At 40.8% G+C, this 17,620-nt stretch overlaps 1 protein-coding gene across 2 annotated transcripts in view; it reads right to left on the bottom strand.

Annotated features, from left to right (window-relative positions):
- The window catches only part of SNTG1 (syntrophin gamma 1), a 464,795-nt gene that overhangs the window by 355,408 nt on the left and 91,767 nt on the right, over positions 1–17,620 (bottom strand). For both annotated transcript variants that reach the window (XM_019527106.1, XM_019527115.1), the window contains exons 4-5: positions 15,660–15,716; positions 5,557–5,614 (exon numbers count right to left, since the gene is read on the bottom strand). In XM_019527106.1, the coding sequence (XP_019382651.1) occupies positions 5,557–5,614; positions 15,660–15,716 (115 nt within the window). The remainder of the gene's footprint in view (positions 1–5,556; positions 5,615–15,659; positions 15,717–17,620) is intronic.

Raw genomic sequence — 17,620 nt, 5'->3', positions numbered from 1 at the left:
GTAGGAGAGGAGGAGCCCCACAGAAGATACACCACCACAATTATACCTGAACCCTCAGAGAACCACTGTACCACCTCCAGGCAAGTACATGTTCATCTACTTGAACATGAAGGCATGGAAGGTGAGTGGGTCAGGTGTGATGTGGCCCCTGGGGCGCAGGACACACCCATGGCATGTCAGCAGTGGTGCCAGGCATGGGTCTGTCACATAGTGATATGGCATGTATAGTCTCTACATATTGGTAGCATCAAACTGAATTTAGCCTTAATTTTTATGATGTCTTCATGAATTGTTGTATTTGATATAAGTGCAATTTTGATATATTTTTATATTTTGGCAAAAACTGTTTAGTAGGGCATTGATTAATTTAAGTGTTCCTCAGTTATTCACACTTCGGAAAAGTAATCGTGGAGAAGTCATGGAGAAGTACCATTTGACATGGGTTTAATAAACAGTCAAACAGGTCATTGTGGACACACATAAGCCAAACCCTTCCAGGCAATGATGAATTTACATTTCAGAACAAGAGGCCTGGGCAAAAATGACACCTGGCTATTCAGGGAAGGATTAAAGCAGTGTATTTAGGATATTGGATTAGTAACCTTATGTCTGAAAGGATATTCAGCAAATATTCAGCAAATAAAAAATAAATATTCTCATGCTCATAGTTATATTAAGAAAAAAAGTCTGGCCTGGTAAGCAAATTGTCACAGAAGGGTAAGAAGTTATATGCAGAGTATAGGCTCCCCAAGAATCCACTGGATGATGTTGTAAATGGCCAAATAAGAAACCATATTTAACCTTTGCCTTGAGATAAAGGGTGCAGAGAGAAGTGAGGCTGCCTGCTGTAAATGTAAATGTAAAAAGGTAAATGGCCAAATAAGAAACCATATTTAACCTTCTCCTTGAGATACAGGGTGCAGAGAGAAGTGAGGCTGCCTGCTGTAACAGAATGTGCTTTGCAGGATGTATTCTGACTTACAACAATCCCCCAGAGCAAAGAGGAGTTCACTGTTGATTCCAGAGATGAGGAGAATCTAGCCACTGTCTATGAGACTGCAGCCAGTTTATCCTAGCATGCTCCTCGCAGTGAGCTTGCTCTGTTTTCAGAATGGGATGGGGGAAAGGGAGCAGAGGGAGCTTGTCTTAGGGGTTCCCTGCCAATGCTGGAGAGTGGGGTAGGTGAATTGCACCCCCCTCCACCTTGTTGGGGTTCCAATATACCCGCACCACTCTCCAGTGGGGGCTGAAAAAAAAACTGAAGACCAACTTCCCTCCACTCCCTTTCTCCCCTGAAAACAGCTCAGACACAAGTTACAGAAGACGCTGTTTTGAAATGTCTTCATCTGAACCCTCATGCAATTGGGCATTTTTAAAGCAGTCTGCTGCTGTGCACTTATGTTTGGTCATGCCTATAAATCCCTTTCTGTGGCCAGATCAGGCATAAATTGTCAATTCTGTCTACTCCCAAAGTGTTGGTCTTTAGTTTTTCTGAAATAGAGATTGACTTTAGCCCCTCATTCAGCAGGCTGAGTAAATAAGGATGAAAGGAAAATTTGCAAGAGGCCCTGACATGAACATTACAGGCAGGCGCTATTTTCTAACCTATTGAGCTGATTAGAAGCTGCATTCTTAGGCTTAAGATGCAGGGTAAAATCAGATTAATGTTCTGATATTTCTGATTAGGGTGTGATTTTTGTATAGCTGGCAAAATCTAATGTGCTAAGAGTTAGCGAGACTTAACTGATGTGGAAAAAGGTGAAGCACCATAGATCAGGGAAGTGACCCTGGGGCATCTTGTTCTGTTCTCAGTGGTCAAGCAGCAGACAGCAGAGAAAGGTTTTGGGCTAAAGGACACCCCTGAAGATGTGAGAACACCTCAAAAGTGTGTCTCAAGAGCACACTTGGCTACATCCAGGGACAGGGTGTATCACAATTGTGTTAAGGTTCACTAATGACACAGCTGCAGTAGCTTAAGCCTTTAAGGGGGCAGAGAGTATTAAAGTGATTCTCACTCAGGGTGATGCAAAACTCTGGGGTACTTTGAGATCCTTTCAAGGATGCCAAAAGATGCCACACAATGTTAACAGTGTTACATGTATAAACATGATTCAAAAGATAAATACAGAGATTTCAAATAGGAATCCATAGTGTTAAAAACATTCTGACCTATTGCTGCCTTTCTACATTCTTTGCAACAGAAGAATTGCTCTATTATTTTTCTGTAGTCAAAAAACAAGTAAAAAACAAGAGCTGGCATTTTTCAAGTGCTGCCTTAAGTCTAAAAAGGTTGAGAACCATTGGACTAGGCCTAAACTGAACTTCCCACAAAACACTTGGCTGTGCACACCCTTTGGATATCTCTAGGTTGCCTATTTTGAGATTCCCCCCCATGTGCAGTAAAAAGAAGAATAAAGGTATATATCTGCCTGGCTAAAGCCTATGTAAGATAGTGCTGTCATTTGACAAAATATCAGTTCTGAGGTAACAAAATTACAAATCACTTTGAAAAATATGGGCTATAAACTATAACTATATTCCATAATTAAGTCACTTTTTCTGGGTTTGTAGATGTTTCTATAACCCAGAACCTGAGAGCATATTTTATCATACTTAGCTCAAAAAATGTTTTAGTCTTTTCTCCATAATCAAAAAGGGAAAAAAGTGCATTTTTACATATACAAAAAGCAATTTCTTCTTATTAGAGAAGCAGTCTCTCTCTCTTGCCTTTCTCGGTTAGGTGACAATCAGAGATAAAGCATGGCCAGTACAAGGAAGTCAGATAATGCTTATAGGTCAAACAGAAAAGGTCTAAATAATATCCTTTTGATTTTCAGCGTTTGGGATATATAATCCAACAGATAGAATCTATTCATTCCCTTCCACGGCCCCATGAAAACAATGCATTACTGCTGTTTTATTTAATAGCTGTACTTTCCCTACCCCCAGATTCAGCTCTTCATGAAAACTACTTGCCTTTTTCTTTACCTGTGAACAAAGTGATTACAAAGCAACAGGAGACACGGAATAGTTTTGCAAAAGCAGTAAAAGGAATACATACAGGTTGTTCAAATAGCATTTTCTGTATCTTAGAGTCTTTCCTCAGGCCTACAACTTGCTACTCACTTTCCCCTATCCAAGGTACAGCACCTTTAAGTGTCTACTTTGCGCCATGAAGCCATATCGTCCTAGGAAGATATACTTGAGAATAGATTAGCACCTAAGTGTTAAAATATGTTGAAGATCTCACAATATTAACTCTCTCTCTCTCTCTTTGTATACTTGAACAAAAAAGCACAGAGTAGCTGAAAAATGAAATGAAAAGATTTCCTCCTGTATATGTTTGGTTAAACTTAATGCCAAGGTGTTGATTTTTTTCTGAAGTCGCTGATGACCTACACATACTTGTAGGCAAGTAAACTTTACATTTTTATTTATATATAAACACATACTTATATCTCTAGTAGATGGTCAGACATTCTGTAGCTTCTGCAGGCCAATTGCTCACAGAAGGAGTTAATCCAGGGTGGGCAATAATTTGGGCTAGAGGGCCACTTAAAGAGTTTTGGTGAACTCCTGAGGGCTAGAGGCAGGGGGTGGGTGGTGGGGGTGCTGACCCAGCCTCAGCCCCCTCTCACAGCTGTTTACACAGCCTCGTACAGCGGACAGGGAGAGGGAAAGGGGGCTGCCCAGGGAGATGCCAATTTATCCTGTCTGCCCCCCAAGCTTGTCTGCCCTGTATCCACTGCTGGGGGTGCCAGATGGAGCAGGGGGGGTCTCCATGGAGATCAGGCAGGGATCCCCACAGGCAAGATGCGCTTGGTTAAGCACATGGGATGGGGCCACGTGTGGGTGGGAAGCAGTGTCTGGGCACAGGGTGAGGGTCAAGATTGCAGGGCAGTGATGGCATGGGGCCGGAGCCTGGGAGAGAGCCATGCTCATCCCTGCAATGGGCACTGGTTCCACAGGGATGTGCAGGGAGCAGACCGTGGCTCTGCCCCAGGCCTCAGCCCCATGCTGTCAATGCCCTTCAATCCCGGCTGCAGCCCTAGATTTTCCCACCCATCCCACTCCCAGATACCATTCTCCACTCATCTACAGCTCCATCCCAGCGGCCCAACTGAGCATACCCTGCCTGTGGGGGTGCTGGGCCAGTCTCCATGAACACCCCACCTGCCTGCCTGCTACTTACATCTGGTGCCCCCCAGCAGTGGGTGTGGGGTGGATGGGCCTGGCTGCCTGGGCAATGGGGACAGTGGCAGTGGGACACGCACCTACTCCTGGGCAGCAGCAGGAGGGTCTGTCAGGAAGTTAATTTTTGACGCAGTGCCAACCCTACCCCACCCCACCACCCAGCTTCATGGACTACAACTCCCAGTGCACACAAGAGCCACATGCAGGGACAGGGTGGGTTGTGCCAAGCAGCACCTCCATGGCTGGGGGCTGTGGGACCATTCAAACCCTCCACAGCCCAGGTTGCACCCTGTGTCTGGGCTGGGCAGGGCCAAAGGACCCACCATAGGCTGGACAAAATCATACTGTGGGCTAAATCCAGGGCACGGGCCATATTTTGCCCTCCAAGCTTGGCCAATAAATAGCATATACACACTAACATATAGATAAAAAATACACAATACACAATCACATCCATACTTTAAGATATGTGATAAAACCACATAATCGATTATTTGCCCACTAAGCCATCTCTCTAAGTCTATAAACATCCATGGAACAGGATCAGCTGTGCCAGGATATGTCCTGACACAGCTGATTTGCTGCACTGAGGGACAGAGACATCACCTGCTATCCCAAGTCATTATTCCCAGAGCATGCTTCTGTAAGTGAGAAAACCCAGACAAGTGCTCCTGGGTCTTCATGTGCCTCATCCTGCAGGAGGAATTCCAGGGTTTGCAGGATTGGCCCCCTGAAGCTCCTGTCCAGGGCATCTGAAGAGTGTGGCAGCCCCAAGCTAACTGCACTCTGTTGGCTAGTTCAGTGGAATAATGAAAAGTAGGGAGACCTACTGTCATTTTTCTAAATGATCATTTTCATATTAAGAACATACAAGGTGTTATTATTTGTGAGTCACTGGTGGGAAGGGGTTACATTTCTTCTTTCAAATTTTTCACATTTTTGAAGCAATTCCATAAAATTAGTCCTGGCTTGAAGAGAGTATGACCAATGAGGTTACACTTGATGGTCTACTGATGCCACATATTCCTTCCTGACCAGTTGCCTGAAGACTGTCTTCTATATAAAACAACTATTTTAATCCCTCATGTCTAACAGTATGAAAAAAATCCTTCTACTAGGATCATATTTTATTTAGAATATGTTTAATATAGAGATAATTATGTCATGGTACATCGAAGCACAGTTACATACAATTGCACAAACACAAATATAATCATATCTAATATTACCCAACATTGCTAAAAGTAGTGGAATGAAATCAACAGAATTGCAGGGCTAGAAGGGACATCAAGGTGCACCTGGTCCCACCCTCTGCACAAATTACAGTAAAATGATTTACTATATCTGTTATAAGGCACCCACCTCTTTGTTCTTTGGAAATCTTGGAAATGACCACTGGAATATTATGTTCTGCTCCACCCTAGAAATATAAAACAATTAATCACATCTTCTTGACACTATTTTTGTTTATAAATATGGTTTTAACCCTAAATGCATCTTAGACAAGTTTCAAAGAATGCATTGCAGACCTAGAGAGAGAGAGATGCATCTGCCTGTCTGTCTCTCTCCCTCTCTATATATACACACATACATATACACACATCTGTCTCTCTCTCTCTCTATATGCATATACATACATATGTATATCTATATATATAGAGAGAGAAAGAGAGGTAGAGATGTGTGTGTTTGTATGTATATGTGTATATATGTATATATACATACACAGATGTATAGATATAAATATCCCACTTTGCTCCTCTTTTTCTGTGATTTAATTAGCTGACAAACTTAATTAATTCCTTTTTCTCTTCAAAGAGCCATCAGTATAGTATTTGACTGAACAATGTGTAAAATTGAAGAACTAGAATAAAAATCACTGTAGCTTCTTCACATTTTCTACAGATTAGTATATCAGACCATGTAATAGAAAGGGAAAATGGGCATCATGCTGTAATGGCAACCATGCTGTGACCATTTGATTTTTGTGCTGGCAAGAAACAGGTAAACAAAAGCCAAAAAATCAAAAGGTTTGGATCTCAGATTAAAAGGAATCTTTGTTGCTAATACACATAAGTGTGCACACACACTTTTGCCTGCACATCCCCACAAGACACACCGTGTACAGGCAGTAAAATATGTAACAAAGAACAAAAAAGAAGACACTAAGAAATAGAACAGCAGGTCTTCAATAAGAAAAAATGTGGACCACAATGTCTTAAAGAAGATGTTCAACTGTACTGTGCCATTCAATCTACCCTGCATGGTGCTATGTGTAAAGCATTAAAAATAACAGCAAAATAAAGGAGAGAAAAGAAATATAGAGCAAACCAGTATGGGCAGAACTGTATTGTACTGGCACGCGCTCCACAGCTGCATGTTCCACCCTGGCTTATTTTGGTAGGAATCAGAAATGTCCAGGTTAATTATAATTTCTGAATATTTTTGCTTGCAGTGGCTACCTTGAAATGTAAATCTGACTTAAACCCATCAAATTTGGTCATGGTCATTTTTTCCTCAAGCATTATCCTCCACCCCCTCTTCAGCATGAAAATTTACCTTCAGCACCATAATTCATCTCTCACTGAACCTCCCTCCCGCCCCCACCTCCAGACCAATATACAGCTGTGGGACAGAGCAAGGACAGTTAGGTTACTCATAATGACACAGAGATGCTACAGAACCCTTCCTGACTTGCAGTCACTTGCAGCTGAGGAGCTATTTTGATTTCTCACATCTAACAATTTGATCCAGTAGAATAAGGGTGGAATTAAGAACAAAGCTTGTGCTCTATAACCCTTGCTCTTTTCTGTTTAACTTATTTGGAAAATAGTCCCTTAAATATTTTCTCTCTCTCAACTTACCCACTTACAGATCTTCTTGATTTCTGCTCCTAGAACATATGTAGGTAGCAAAGTGATGTATCTTATAGCTTCTTTAGAGGTAGGGATAGGCAAAGGAGCTAGCAGGTAAGAGGCACTATCATCTATAGATTTTCAAATTCCAGCTTATTCTTGTGGAGATGTCAGGAAATGATCTGGAATCCCCATGGAACAAGATAATTCATAGTGGCTTAACATACCTTCTGGCAGTAGCTGCCAACAAAAAGGATCTTTAAGACTTTGGTTGCCTATGACATTTTCTAGGAATTCAAAACATAGGAGTGAAAATAAACTCTTGGGCCACTGAGTCCATGCCTTGTGTTCATGGACAACCATTTGTTCAAAAGGGCCCACATGAATGACTTTTTGCAAACCACAGCTACAATACACACAATATAAGAACACCACCATGAACAAAAGGAAGAGAGAGGAAGGGATAAGGATGCCACCAATGCTGAGATCACAGCAATTGAAGGGAACTTGTTAGATAAAATATATTCAGATGATTGTGGATGCCCCATAATTCATATTGCCAGTATATGGGGAGAGTTATAAAACACAGACCCTCATCAGCATGTTCTGATTATTCAAAACATAGAAAAAAATCTGAGCCCACCATGATTTTAAATAGATTCAGGAATTTAGCTGAACTGTATGAACCCATATAACAACTTTATGTTATTAAATAACCCTTGAGGTTTTGTTCTGCTTTGTTTTTCAGAATAATTGAGTTCTCTTTGGTTAGAAAAATCCAGCTCAAGTTCACCGACTTTAAAAGTCTCATCCATCTTCCTTTCAAATATTCTTAATTAACACACACATTTGATTCTCCTTTACAACTTCCAAGCAGTATCCTAAAGTGTCTTTTAGACTGTTCACCTCTAAACAAATAATGTTAAAGAATCATGAAATAATATTGCAGAGTAAAAAATATGTATCTCTTGCTGTATCCTAGCCATGCCAGAAATATGGGAAGAGTACTAGTTTTGGATTAATCAAAAGAGCTGTATCTCAGTTGACAAGGTATCCCAGTTGACAAAGCATTCAAACAAATGGCCTAACATTCACCTTCCTTTCAAATGTTCCCCATTAACATGCACATTCAATTCTTCTTACAGCTTCCCCAAACCCCTCAAACAACCCCCTCCCCCACCACAAACCCTCAATCAAACAATGCTGAAGATTGTAGAGAAGATTACAGAGTAAATAACTTTGGGGAACTGCACGGGTCCCATAGAACATCTTTGTAGACATTGTTGTAGTACGAACACTGTTTTATCCTGCAACTTTCAAAACCCTCCAAGGAGATCAACATACATGCTTAAGTCAAAATTGTGCCTCTAAGGCACAGTTTTTGGAGTTCTTGTACCTTATGCTTTAAGGATGACTCATAAAGCACTGGGAAGCATGATCATTTTTTGCAGTTTGACAGTCTGTATTTCCCTCTTTGCTCCTTTGCATATGAGATTATATATGCTGATTAGAGAAAGGGGAGACAACGGTCTTCCTACTTAGTAAAATCTAGGGTCACTAACATGGATTCAGGTTCAATCTAGCACGGTATTATTAACTATGGTTGTTTTACATTAATTTTCTTCCCCAAACAGGTAATAGTCAGCAGATAAGAATATCAGTAATACAAGTAACTCTGAAAGAAAGAAAAAAAAAAAAAGGAGGTTAGAGGTTGGTATATACCAGTGCGTTTGGTAGGTATGTGAGATTACTTCCATTTCAGAAATGAAGAAACAGACACAACATATTGCTATTTTACAGCATGCCTAGCAGCCAAATCAAATAATATTTTCAAAGTCTAAAGGTCAGTTAGAGAGAGCTGAAATAACATGCAAGAATTTCTGGCTCACGGTCCTATGTTCTATCCACTGGTGTATGCTGCTGCAGAGGTTTATGGCTGCGTCTGCCATGGAAGTGTTACTAACATCCAGAGTGAAAAATGTCTTGTTTAAATTCTGTTTGAGTGTGACCATTTCTGAAGCAATTTCACAAACCTGAAGACCAGCAAATCAGAACAAAAATCCTTAATGGTGAACGTAGTGCCCAGGTCTGACTACATATATAATCTAAATACCTTTCTGTATTTTAAAAAAGATTCAGAACTGTCAGCAGACCTATACTGTATATCAGAGCTCATTTGTGTGCAGAAGCATCCATGGGTTGTGTCTTAAAGGCCAGGTGTAGACGAAACAAGAGGCATGTGTGCACAACACTTTAAAGCAGGTTAAATGCTTCTGCACTGCTTTAATGGTATTGGTGTTTGCACGCGTCAGTGGCCTATTGCTCAGTAATTCCAGCCGCTGTAGCAAATTTTGCAGCGTAATGTGCCTTAAATGACTTGGGGTGCAGCAAACTAGAACTCCTCCAAGGAGTTTTAGCTTGCTGCCCTACAGCCATGGAGCGAAGCACCGTCCCCCGTGCAGCTCAGGGGCAAAGCAGGAACCCTGTGCAGGCAGCCTGGCAGCAGCCTGGGAAAGCAGGCTCTGCCCAAGATCTTTTTTTTTTTACACTCCCTGTAGCCTGCCTGAGCTGTGCAGGGGCTTGGTGCTTCCCTCCATGGCTGCAGTGCATGCTGGGACCACTTGAGCTGGGTGCCTGTGAGCGGGTGCTGCCTGGGATGGAGGGGCCACAACTGCCACACAGGGAAGCACCCCCCCGCCTGCAGCCCAGGGACTGCTCCACCTGCCAGCAGCTCATCCTCCCCTCCAAAGAGGCAGGTAAGTTTGAATGTGTGCACAACATGAGGTTTAAAGGGGCGTAAATTGAAGCGGTGTTTTTAAAAACCCACTGCTTCAATTTAAGGCCCCCATTTCATCTACAAATGCCCAAAGAGGCACAGTTTTGATGAATACATGTATTTTGATCCACTGGGGGGCTTGAAAGATGTAGTATGAATCAGTGCAATGTCTAGTAAAATGTTACATCCAACATATTCACATCCCACAAGTCATTTATGAGAACGTTAATATGGAATAACTTACAGTGTTAATTTAACAAGCAATAACCACTCTGCACTATGAGACACTCCAAACTAATGAAGCAGAAGACAAGACAGTTACACTTCCTAAAAGTGTATATAACTTGTGTATGTACATTTCCTGAAAGAAATAAATGAAACTGGTGTGACAGTTTTTGTTATCTTGCTCCTGAGCTGCAGTAAGTGCAATTAAATTACAAGAATCCTGCTACTTTATTCAGAGGGTAAAACAGTTACTGTGGACCTACTGACAGGCTCCCAAGCAGTAAGCTGTGCACCTGCCTCAGTATAATTGCACATCTACCCATGTCCTAAGAGTGCTTTTTATAGTTGAGGTTAAGCCACTTCCAAGACTTATTCCAGACTAACTTACTCACATGAATAAGCATGCAATCATAGAAAGGTAGACATGGATTGTAAACTAGAAATTATATTTTTAATCAATTAAAGACATTGAGTAAAGCAGTTTTCTATCCTCAGCTGGTGCTTTTATCAAACATATCTTGTTTAATCTTGAAATGAAGAAAAAATATCCATGTCTAAAAATTACAGGTTCATCTTGAATAGTTGTATGTGTGTACATATGCACAAGTGTGTACTTATACACATGCCTGGGTTCATGACTCTTTTTTTGCATGCAACTAAACATTTAAAAAGTCAAATGCCTAACAAACTCAATACTTAGTCAACTTTTGATATAGCTAATCTTATAAAGAAGGGTGATTGAAACAAAGATGAAAAGGTACCATACAGGTTATTGGTAGCCACAATTAAGTTTGTAACTGAATACCTTAATTTGTTTAATGAAAAATGAATTTGATTGCCTCTCTGAGCAGGAACACTAAACCTGTCAGATTATAAAAAAACATATCCTTTAAAAAAAATCATGCACCTTTCAAACTCTCTCTCAAATGCTGCATCTTAATTTTGTCACCAAGATATGATGCCTGCCTGAAATACTACACTTTACTCATCAGTCCCTAAAGTTCACCCAGTGTTCATGCTTTATCATAATGACTTCTTAATGAGTATTCAGAAGGCAATTCAGAAGTTTGAGAAAATGATTCCTTCTGATTGAAACTTACTGCACACAATTGACTCCAGAGACCATGTAAAGCAGCCTAGTTCTGCTCCAGATAAAAATCAATTCAAGTTTTCCCATTTAATTTAGTGGCAGCAAGGTCTAATGTTTAAGGAGAAGCTGATTCAGCTTCCCTGCAAAGGTAGCATCACTTTTTCTTTTACAGCATATCAAATGATTATTCTCAAAAAGGCAGTATCAAAAAGCACAGAAGCAGGTGATGTTCAAATGAGTAAGTGCTTGATTGTAGTATCTTTACATTGAGTAACAGTTAGGCCCCCTGTACATGTTATCTGTATCATTCAATTACCAGGTTAGCTGCTTAATTACTTTAGAAAGTTACATGTGCAAATTAACAATTGTGCCATAAAAAGATCCAACCAGCTATAAATGTATTGCCTGAAAATGTGTACTAATGTAACAGCTGGTTGCTAACCAGCTTTAAATTTGCACATGTAGCTGGGTTTGCCACCACAGCTGGAAACCCCATTAGCTGACTGGGCGCTCAGCCAGAGGGGTGCACTATGTGCAGCCAGGGCTGGGACTTTCACAGCTGAGGGGTCTCTCAGACCCAGCAGTGCCAGGCAGCTGTGGACTCTGGGTCCCGCCAATGACCCATGGTTGCCAGGACCCAGAATTCAGCAGCTGTGGACTCTGAGTCCCAGCAGCTGAGGAGCACAGCTGGAATCTCCCAGCCATGGGGATGCATGGAGCACTCCTGTAGTGTCCCAGCCATGGGGTCATATGGTACGCCCCCAGGGTGGGAGATAGCTGCCGGAACAGTGTCTGCAGCTGCAGGACTCTGATTCCTAGCAGCTGCAGGCATAGCTGCAATCTCCCAGCTGTGGGGGTGCCTTGGACTCCACCACAGCTGGGAGCCCCAGCAGCTGAGGGGGACTCCCAGCTAAGACAGCTTGCTTCTTGCAAGTGCAGGAAGAGCCCAGGATCAAGCTTCCCCTGCACTGGCAATAAGGCACAATAGGAACTAATGAATGGTCCCACAATCATGCTTCCTGCTATGCACATGTAGCATGGCAGGAACCGAGATTGTGTGAGTCACGCATTAAATCCCATTGTGTCTCTATCTGCATGTGTAGAAGAGTCCCCAGTCACACAAATAATCCTTCACTAAGTTAAATTAATTCTTCCATGTCTAACTGATGATAGATTAACAGAGTGGTAATGTAGTGTGGAAGAATGCTGAGTTCCAAGGGAACTACGAACGTCTCTTCTGTTTCTAAGAAAGAAAAGGAAATTCTACAGTTCTGAATTACATATTAGAGTGAGAGACTTAAGAAAATTAACCATTATCTGTCATCACCTGCATTGAGAAGAAATTTCTAATAGTAGATATCCTTTAATTTAGCAGGAAAATCAATCATTGGAAATTAAAAGCTAGACAAATTCTAATAAAAGTAAGGCAAAATGGTAATGAAGATCATTAACCACTGGAACAACATAAGGCTACAACAAATTCCTCATCACTTGAAACCTTTTCCGCGGGGAAGCAAAAAGGTGCCTATATTTTAAGGCAAGATGCGACACAAAATCATGTACCTGACAGAGCTCATCAACCACCAAATTCTCTCATGATTTCTAACCTAACTTCAAGTCTCATGGGAAAAAATGATCAAATATTATGTGTATAACCTCCTGCTAATGTATATCCATTTGAATCATCTGTATTGAATGTAATTGGCCAGATTCCTTAAACTTTGAAAGATGAGCAAGCATTAGTCTAAAGCAAGGGTGGGGAATTATTTTGCCTGGAGGGCCACTTAATGAATTTTGGGGACCTGTTGAGGGCCACTTCCATCTCCTCTCCGTTCCTCTGCATTTCTTTATCTTTCTCTTCTCTTATCTCTCTGCCTCCTCTTCTCTGTCTCACTTTCTCTTCTGTTCTCTCGGTCTCTCTCCCACTCTTTCACTCCCTCTCCACCCTCCCTTCCCCCCTTTCCATAACCCGGAAGCTGCAGTTCACCAGGAGCCCTGACTCTCAGCTGTGGATCCAGATGCAGGGTTCAAAATACAGGGGGAGTCCAGGGGGGCTGAGCCCCCACATAAGAGATGAGAGCCCTTGGCCCACCCCACACCTTTCTAAGCAGCTTAGGCAGTGGTGGCGGCTCCTTCCAGCTTTCAGCTGCCACCGCCGCAGCCCCACCAAGAGTCATAATGCAATTTGAACCTGCCCAGATGGAAGTCTCCATCTGGGTCCATAGCTGAGCATCAGGGCTCCTGGTGAACTACAGCTTCAGCTGGGTTCTAGAGGGAGAGGAATGGAGGGAAGGAAGGAGGCTGAGAGAGACAAAGAGAAGAGACAGAGAGAGTGACAGAGAAATGCTGCCACCCGCCTGGTGTCGCAGCAGCTTCTTCCTGGGTCCAAGCTCGATGCCATTGGCAGGTTTTGAGACAGGGCTCCAGGTGGGAGCTTCCACTTGGGGTGGTTGGAGGCAGGGCCCTGTATGTGCACGTGCACATGGCTGGAATGCAGCCAGGCAGGGTGGTTAGAGCAGCCCAAGCAGCTGGATGCATTAAAGTCTATGGGGGGCAGGGGTTGGATGGTTACAAATGGGTCCTGGTACAAAAAGGTTTGAGAACAACTGGTCTAAAGAATACCCCAGGTGTGTGTCTCAAAGGCACATCTGGTGCATTCAGGGTCAGGTTGTCACACCACCCTTATCCCTTGGTAAGCTGATGTAGCAATTAAACATTTGTACACTATTTCTGGCCTGAATTTCACCTTACAGTCACTGACGTAAGTTTGATTGAATGCCTTTTGTCAGACACCATAATACAAATGATAATAAATAAAATTGATCAAAACTTAAATAAAAATATTTTCACCTATTTCAAAATCCTGATTAATCATTTTTAGTAGAATTATTGAAACTCACTTTTCACATGCCATTATTTATTATTTCTATTTTATAAGGGGATCAAGGATCATGGCCCTATTGTCCTAGCTGTTATTCCAGCATATAGCTAAAAGAAGCAGCTTCTACTCTCCCCTTTTTCCCTGACCACTGCCCACCTCCCCCATAGTTTCCAAACTTAGAAATACATATTTTCTATTTTTTCTATAGTGGTGCTTGTTACTTAATATGTACTAATTAAAGATACTCCTTGACAGTAACAAGAATCAGTTAAAACCATTTTTAACATCTTAAATGAACAGGACATATATCCCACCTGCCCAAGTTATTTTTTTACTTACGTTTAGTAAAGCTTTGTATTTTCTAATATTTCCCTGTTACTTAAACAAACTGCTATAACCTGATACTTCCCCCAAAACTGTATATTCTAAAAGAGACATTGCTGTACTGTAAACTGACAACATCCATTTAATGAGTTTTATTAAAGTTCATCTTCCAAACTTTAAAAATCCTTCCTTTTAGGCTCAGGTACTGGTTGTTTCTATACTAGCTATAGGATTTCATTCATCTTTTTTTGTTATCTTATAATGACACATGCTACTTTATTCAGTAAACACAACCCAGGAAGACATTGCAGGGAAACAACTTGCTTAGTGTTGACATGGTTCACAAGTAATATTGGCCACAATGTAACAATTCATTTCCCATGAATGGGGTCTTCAATGGGTTTACAGGATAAAAGTGAAAATACCAAGACATATTTTAAGAACTAATATTTCAGCAACTTCCTTATCAATGATAACACAAGTGCACATTAATCTCTTTTGTAAGTCACTTCTTCTAAGGTCAGTTCTAGCAGCTATTCACAAAAAAGTCTATACTCCCACTTCATATGCATAACTTAAAGCTCTTTTGCATTCATGTGAAGTATGCGTGATTCTTCCCACTGCTATCTTAAAGCTGAGGAGTGCTGTGTTTAGAAGAAAGATAAAATTAATTCTGTGTTGCATACACTAAGATTCAAGGTTGAGGTAAGATATTCAAAATGATTAAATCTTTCTTGTTTTAAAGGAAAAGAGTCCACCAACACTATTAACGTTCCTTATATCTCCCTGAGTGGAAAAATAAAGTTGCATGACAAATTGCTGCTGTTCCCTGATCTACAGCAAAATAAACAGTGTGAGGAAACAATAATACTTTTTGCCTTATTAATGAATGAAAGTGAATTAATGTGATATTCTATGTAAGAGAATTGATGATAAACTCAGTGGCTGTTCCACATGCCTACCACCATAATTTAGCATTCAGTAATAAGCACTTAAATTAGAGTTCTGTTGAAAAAAGAACAGTCTGTGCTGTTGCACACCTTTTGTAATTCTTGTATGAAATGTTATTAGAGAGGGCTAAGCCTGAATCTTAAGGGGATGCACTTTGCTCTGCCTTCCATTTCACCAGGCAGAATTTCTGCTGATTGCCCTATTGTGAGAGTAAATAAATATTTTAACTAAACCCTTTAGAATGTATTTGCTCTATTGTTTCAAGTGCTTTGAAATATGTATTTTAATGAGGGCAAATTATAAGTAGAAGACAAAGGCATTTCTTGTGTAACCTGAGGAACAATAGGAAAAAATGTGTATTACCTTTATACTTAATCCAAATCCTCCTACAGTTTGTCTTCTAATTGTTACTGTTCTTTCCTGAAAAAGTTAGATCAAGTTCAGTTAGTTTTAATATTTTCTGCCACAATATCTATATTCACATGTCAATGGGTTGTTTCTAACCCCCTTCCCACACTATCTTTTCTTGTCATAATAAATCTGTGAATTCCAGAGTACAAAATCTGAAGAAACTGATAAATTCTGGAAGCTTGAACATCTGAAAAAGGCAACTTTATCTTAAACTAAAGCTCATGTATTTATTTTTTCTAGCTAAAGATTTCATTCCTTTTGAATGACATTACTGAATTTAATAGCAATGAGTAACTGAACTTTGCCAATATGTGTCACCACAGATTCCAGTATTGACTTCACATTTTTCTTCATCCACTGTACCTTCTTTATATTTAAAGTGCAGAATTGCTCGGTGGCAGCCATCCTAGATATTTATATTTGCAAAAGTAAACAAGTAGGAAATATTTCTGAGGTTCCTGCTACCCACATTTACTCTTGGAACAAATGTAGTATTTCAGTTAATACTGAAAACCATATGATCAGTTATACACATATACCATACATGGAGATGCACACTCACATAGACTCACACACACGCGCATACACACACACACACACACACACACACACACACACAATTTTTGATATTTTTCTGTCTCAAAATAAAATTTAGTGATATGGATCTTACACACATATTTACACATGTGCATGTTATTTATTTTATATAGTTTAAAATTATACCCTTAGTAATCCAAATTTAATTCATCACGATGCTGTATCCAGCTCCAAAGCAAATTATTCTGGTGATGTCCTATGTAAATTAAGGGCGTGCTTAAATCTTATCTTGTGTGTGTGAAAGTGGTAAACAAGCATCCCTGTACTGCTCTATATAAGCTATCTATACCACACCTACTAGTGCTACAGAAGCCGTAGGTCTACAGAAGCGCTATGTGGACCTGTCTATACATGACACTATGTAGCTGTAACGATGCACTACAGAAATGTAGCTCATTGCTACAGCAATGTAGTCTTGTTGAGCAGTGATGCCTACGCTACACCGCCATACTGATGGCCTACCTCATTGTAGCGCATCACTACAGCAACGTAGCATATACAAATAACTGTGCACTGCTACAGCAATGTAGCATCTAAAAATTATGGTGCAGTAATGGCTGTTACTGAACCATCATTTGGTACTTCCAAACGTAATAATGGCATCGTGGGGGGCACATGTAGACATGCCCAGTATCTACTTCATAGGAACACAGGACTGGTAGGGATCTCCTAAGACATTGTGTCCATTCCTCTGTATTTACAGGCATCTGTTAACTCAAGGAATCCCCTTATGTGTCACTTAAATCCCTCTCACACAATTACAAGGCACAACACACGCTATAGGTAAAATCAGAGGAAACAAGGGCACTGCCAATGCCGAGGGCATTGCAACAACAGGGACATAGTCAATACACGCCCAAGAGATGCCAGGAAAAATGGCCATGTCCCGAGCTACAGAAGGCAGTTCCCCCTTACAGTCCATGCCAATTTGTCTAAGGGAAAATTTCCTTCCAGATACCAAATTTGGTGGTTGTTATGACCTGAATGAAAGAGTAGTTTCTTTAGCTAGGAACTTCTGAATTTTTTAAGACCCAGCAGGAACATAAGTAGATTCCAGTAAAAAATTCCCAACATTAGCTGTGACAAATATCTTAGTATCTTGGAGGAAGACAAAAACCAAAAAAATAAAAACACCCAAAAAACAAATAATGCCCCCCTCCCCACCCCCCCAGAAACCTACAGCATTAAAGAGGAAAAAATAGTTTTCTTTTGCCCAAATGGTAATGAATAAAAGTAGATCTTTCATACCTCAAGAGCTACCTTATCATCATAAGCTGGGGATTGCAAACATGCGACTCCAGATCACACTCACTGTG

Source organism: Gavialis gangeticus, unplaced genomic scaffold (assembly GCF_001723915.1).
Source record: "Gavialis gangeticus isolate Ggan-Ray unplaced genomic scaffold, GavGan_comp1, whole genome shotgun sequence".
Classification (NCBI taxonomy): domain Eukaryota; kingdom Metazoa; phylum Chordata; order Crocodylia; family Gavialidae; genus Gavialis; species Gavialis gangeticus.
This window is presented reverse-complemented; position numbering and strand designations above follow the sequence as displayed.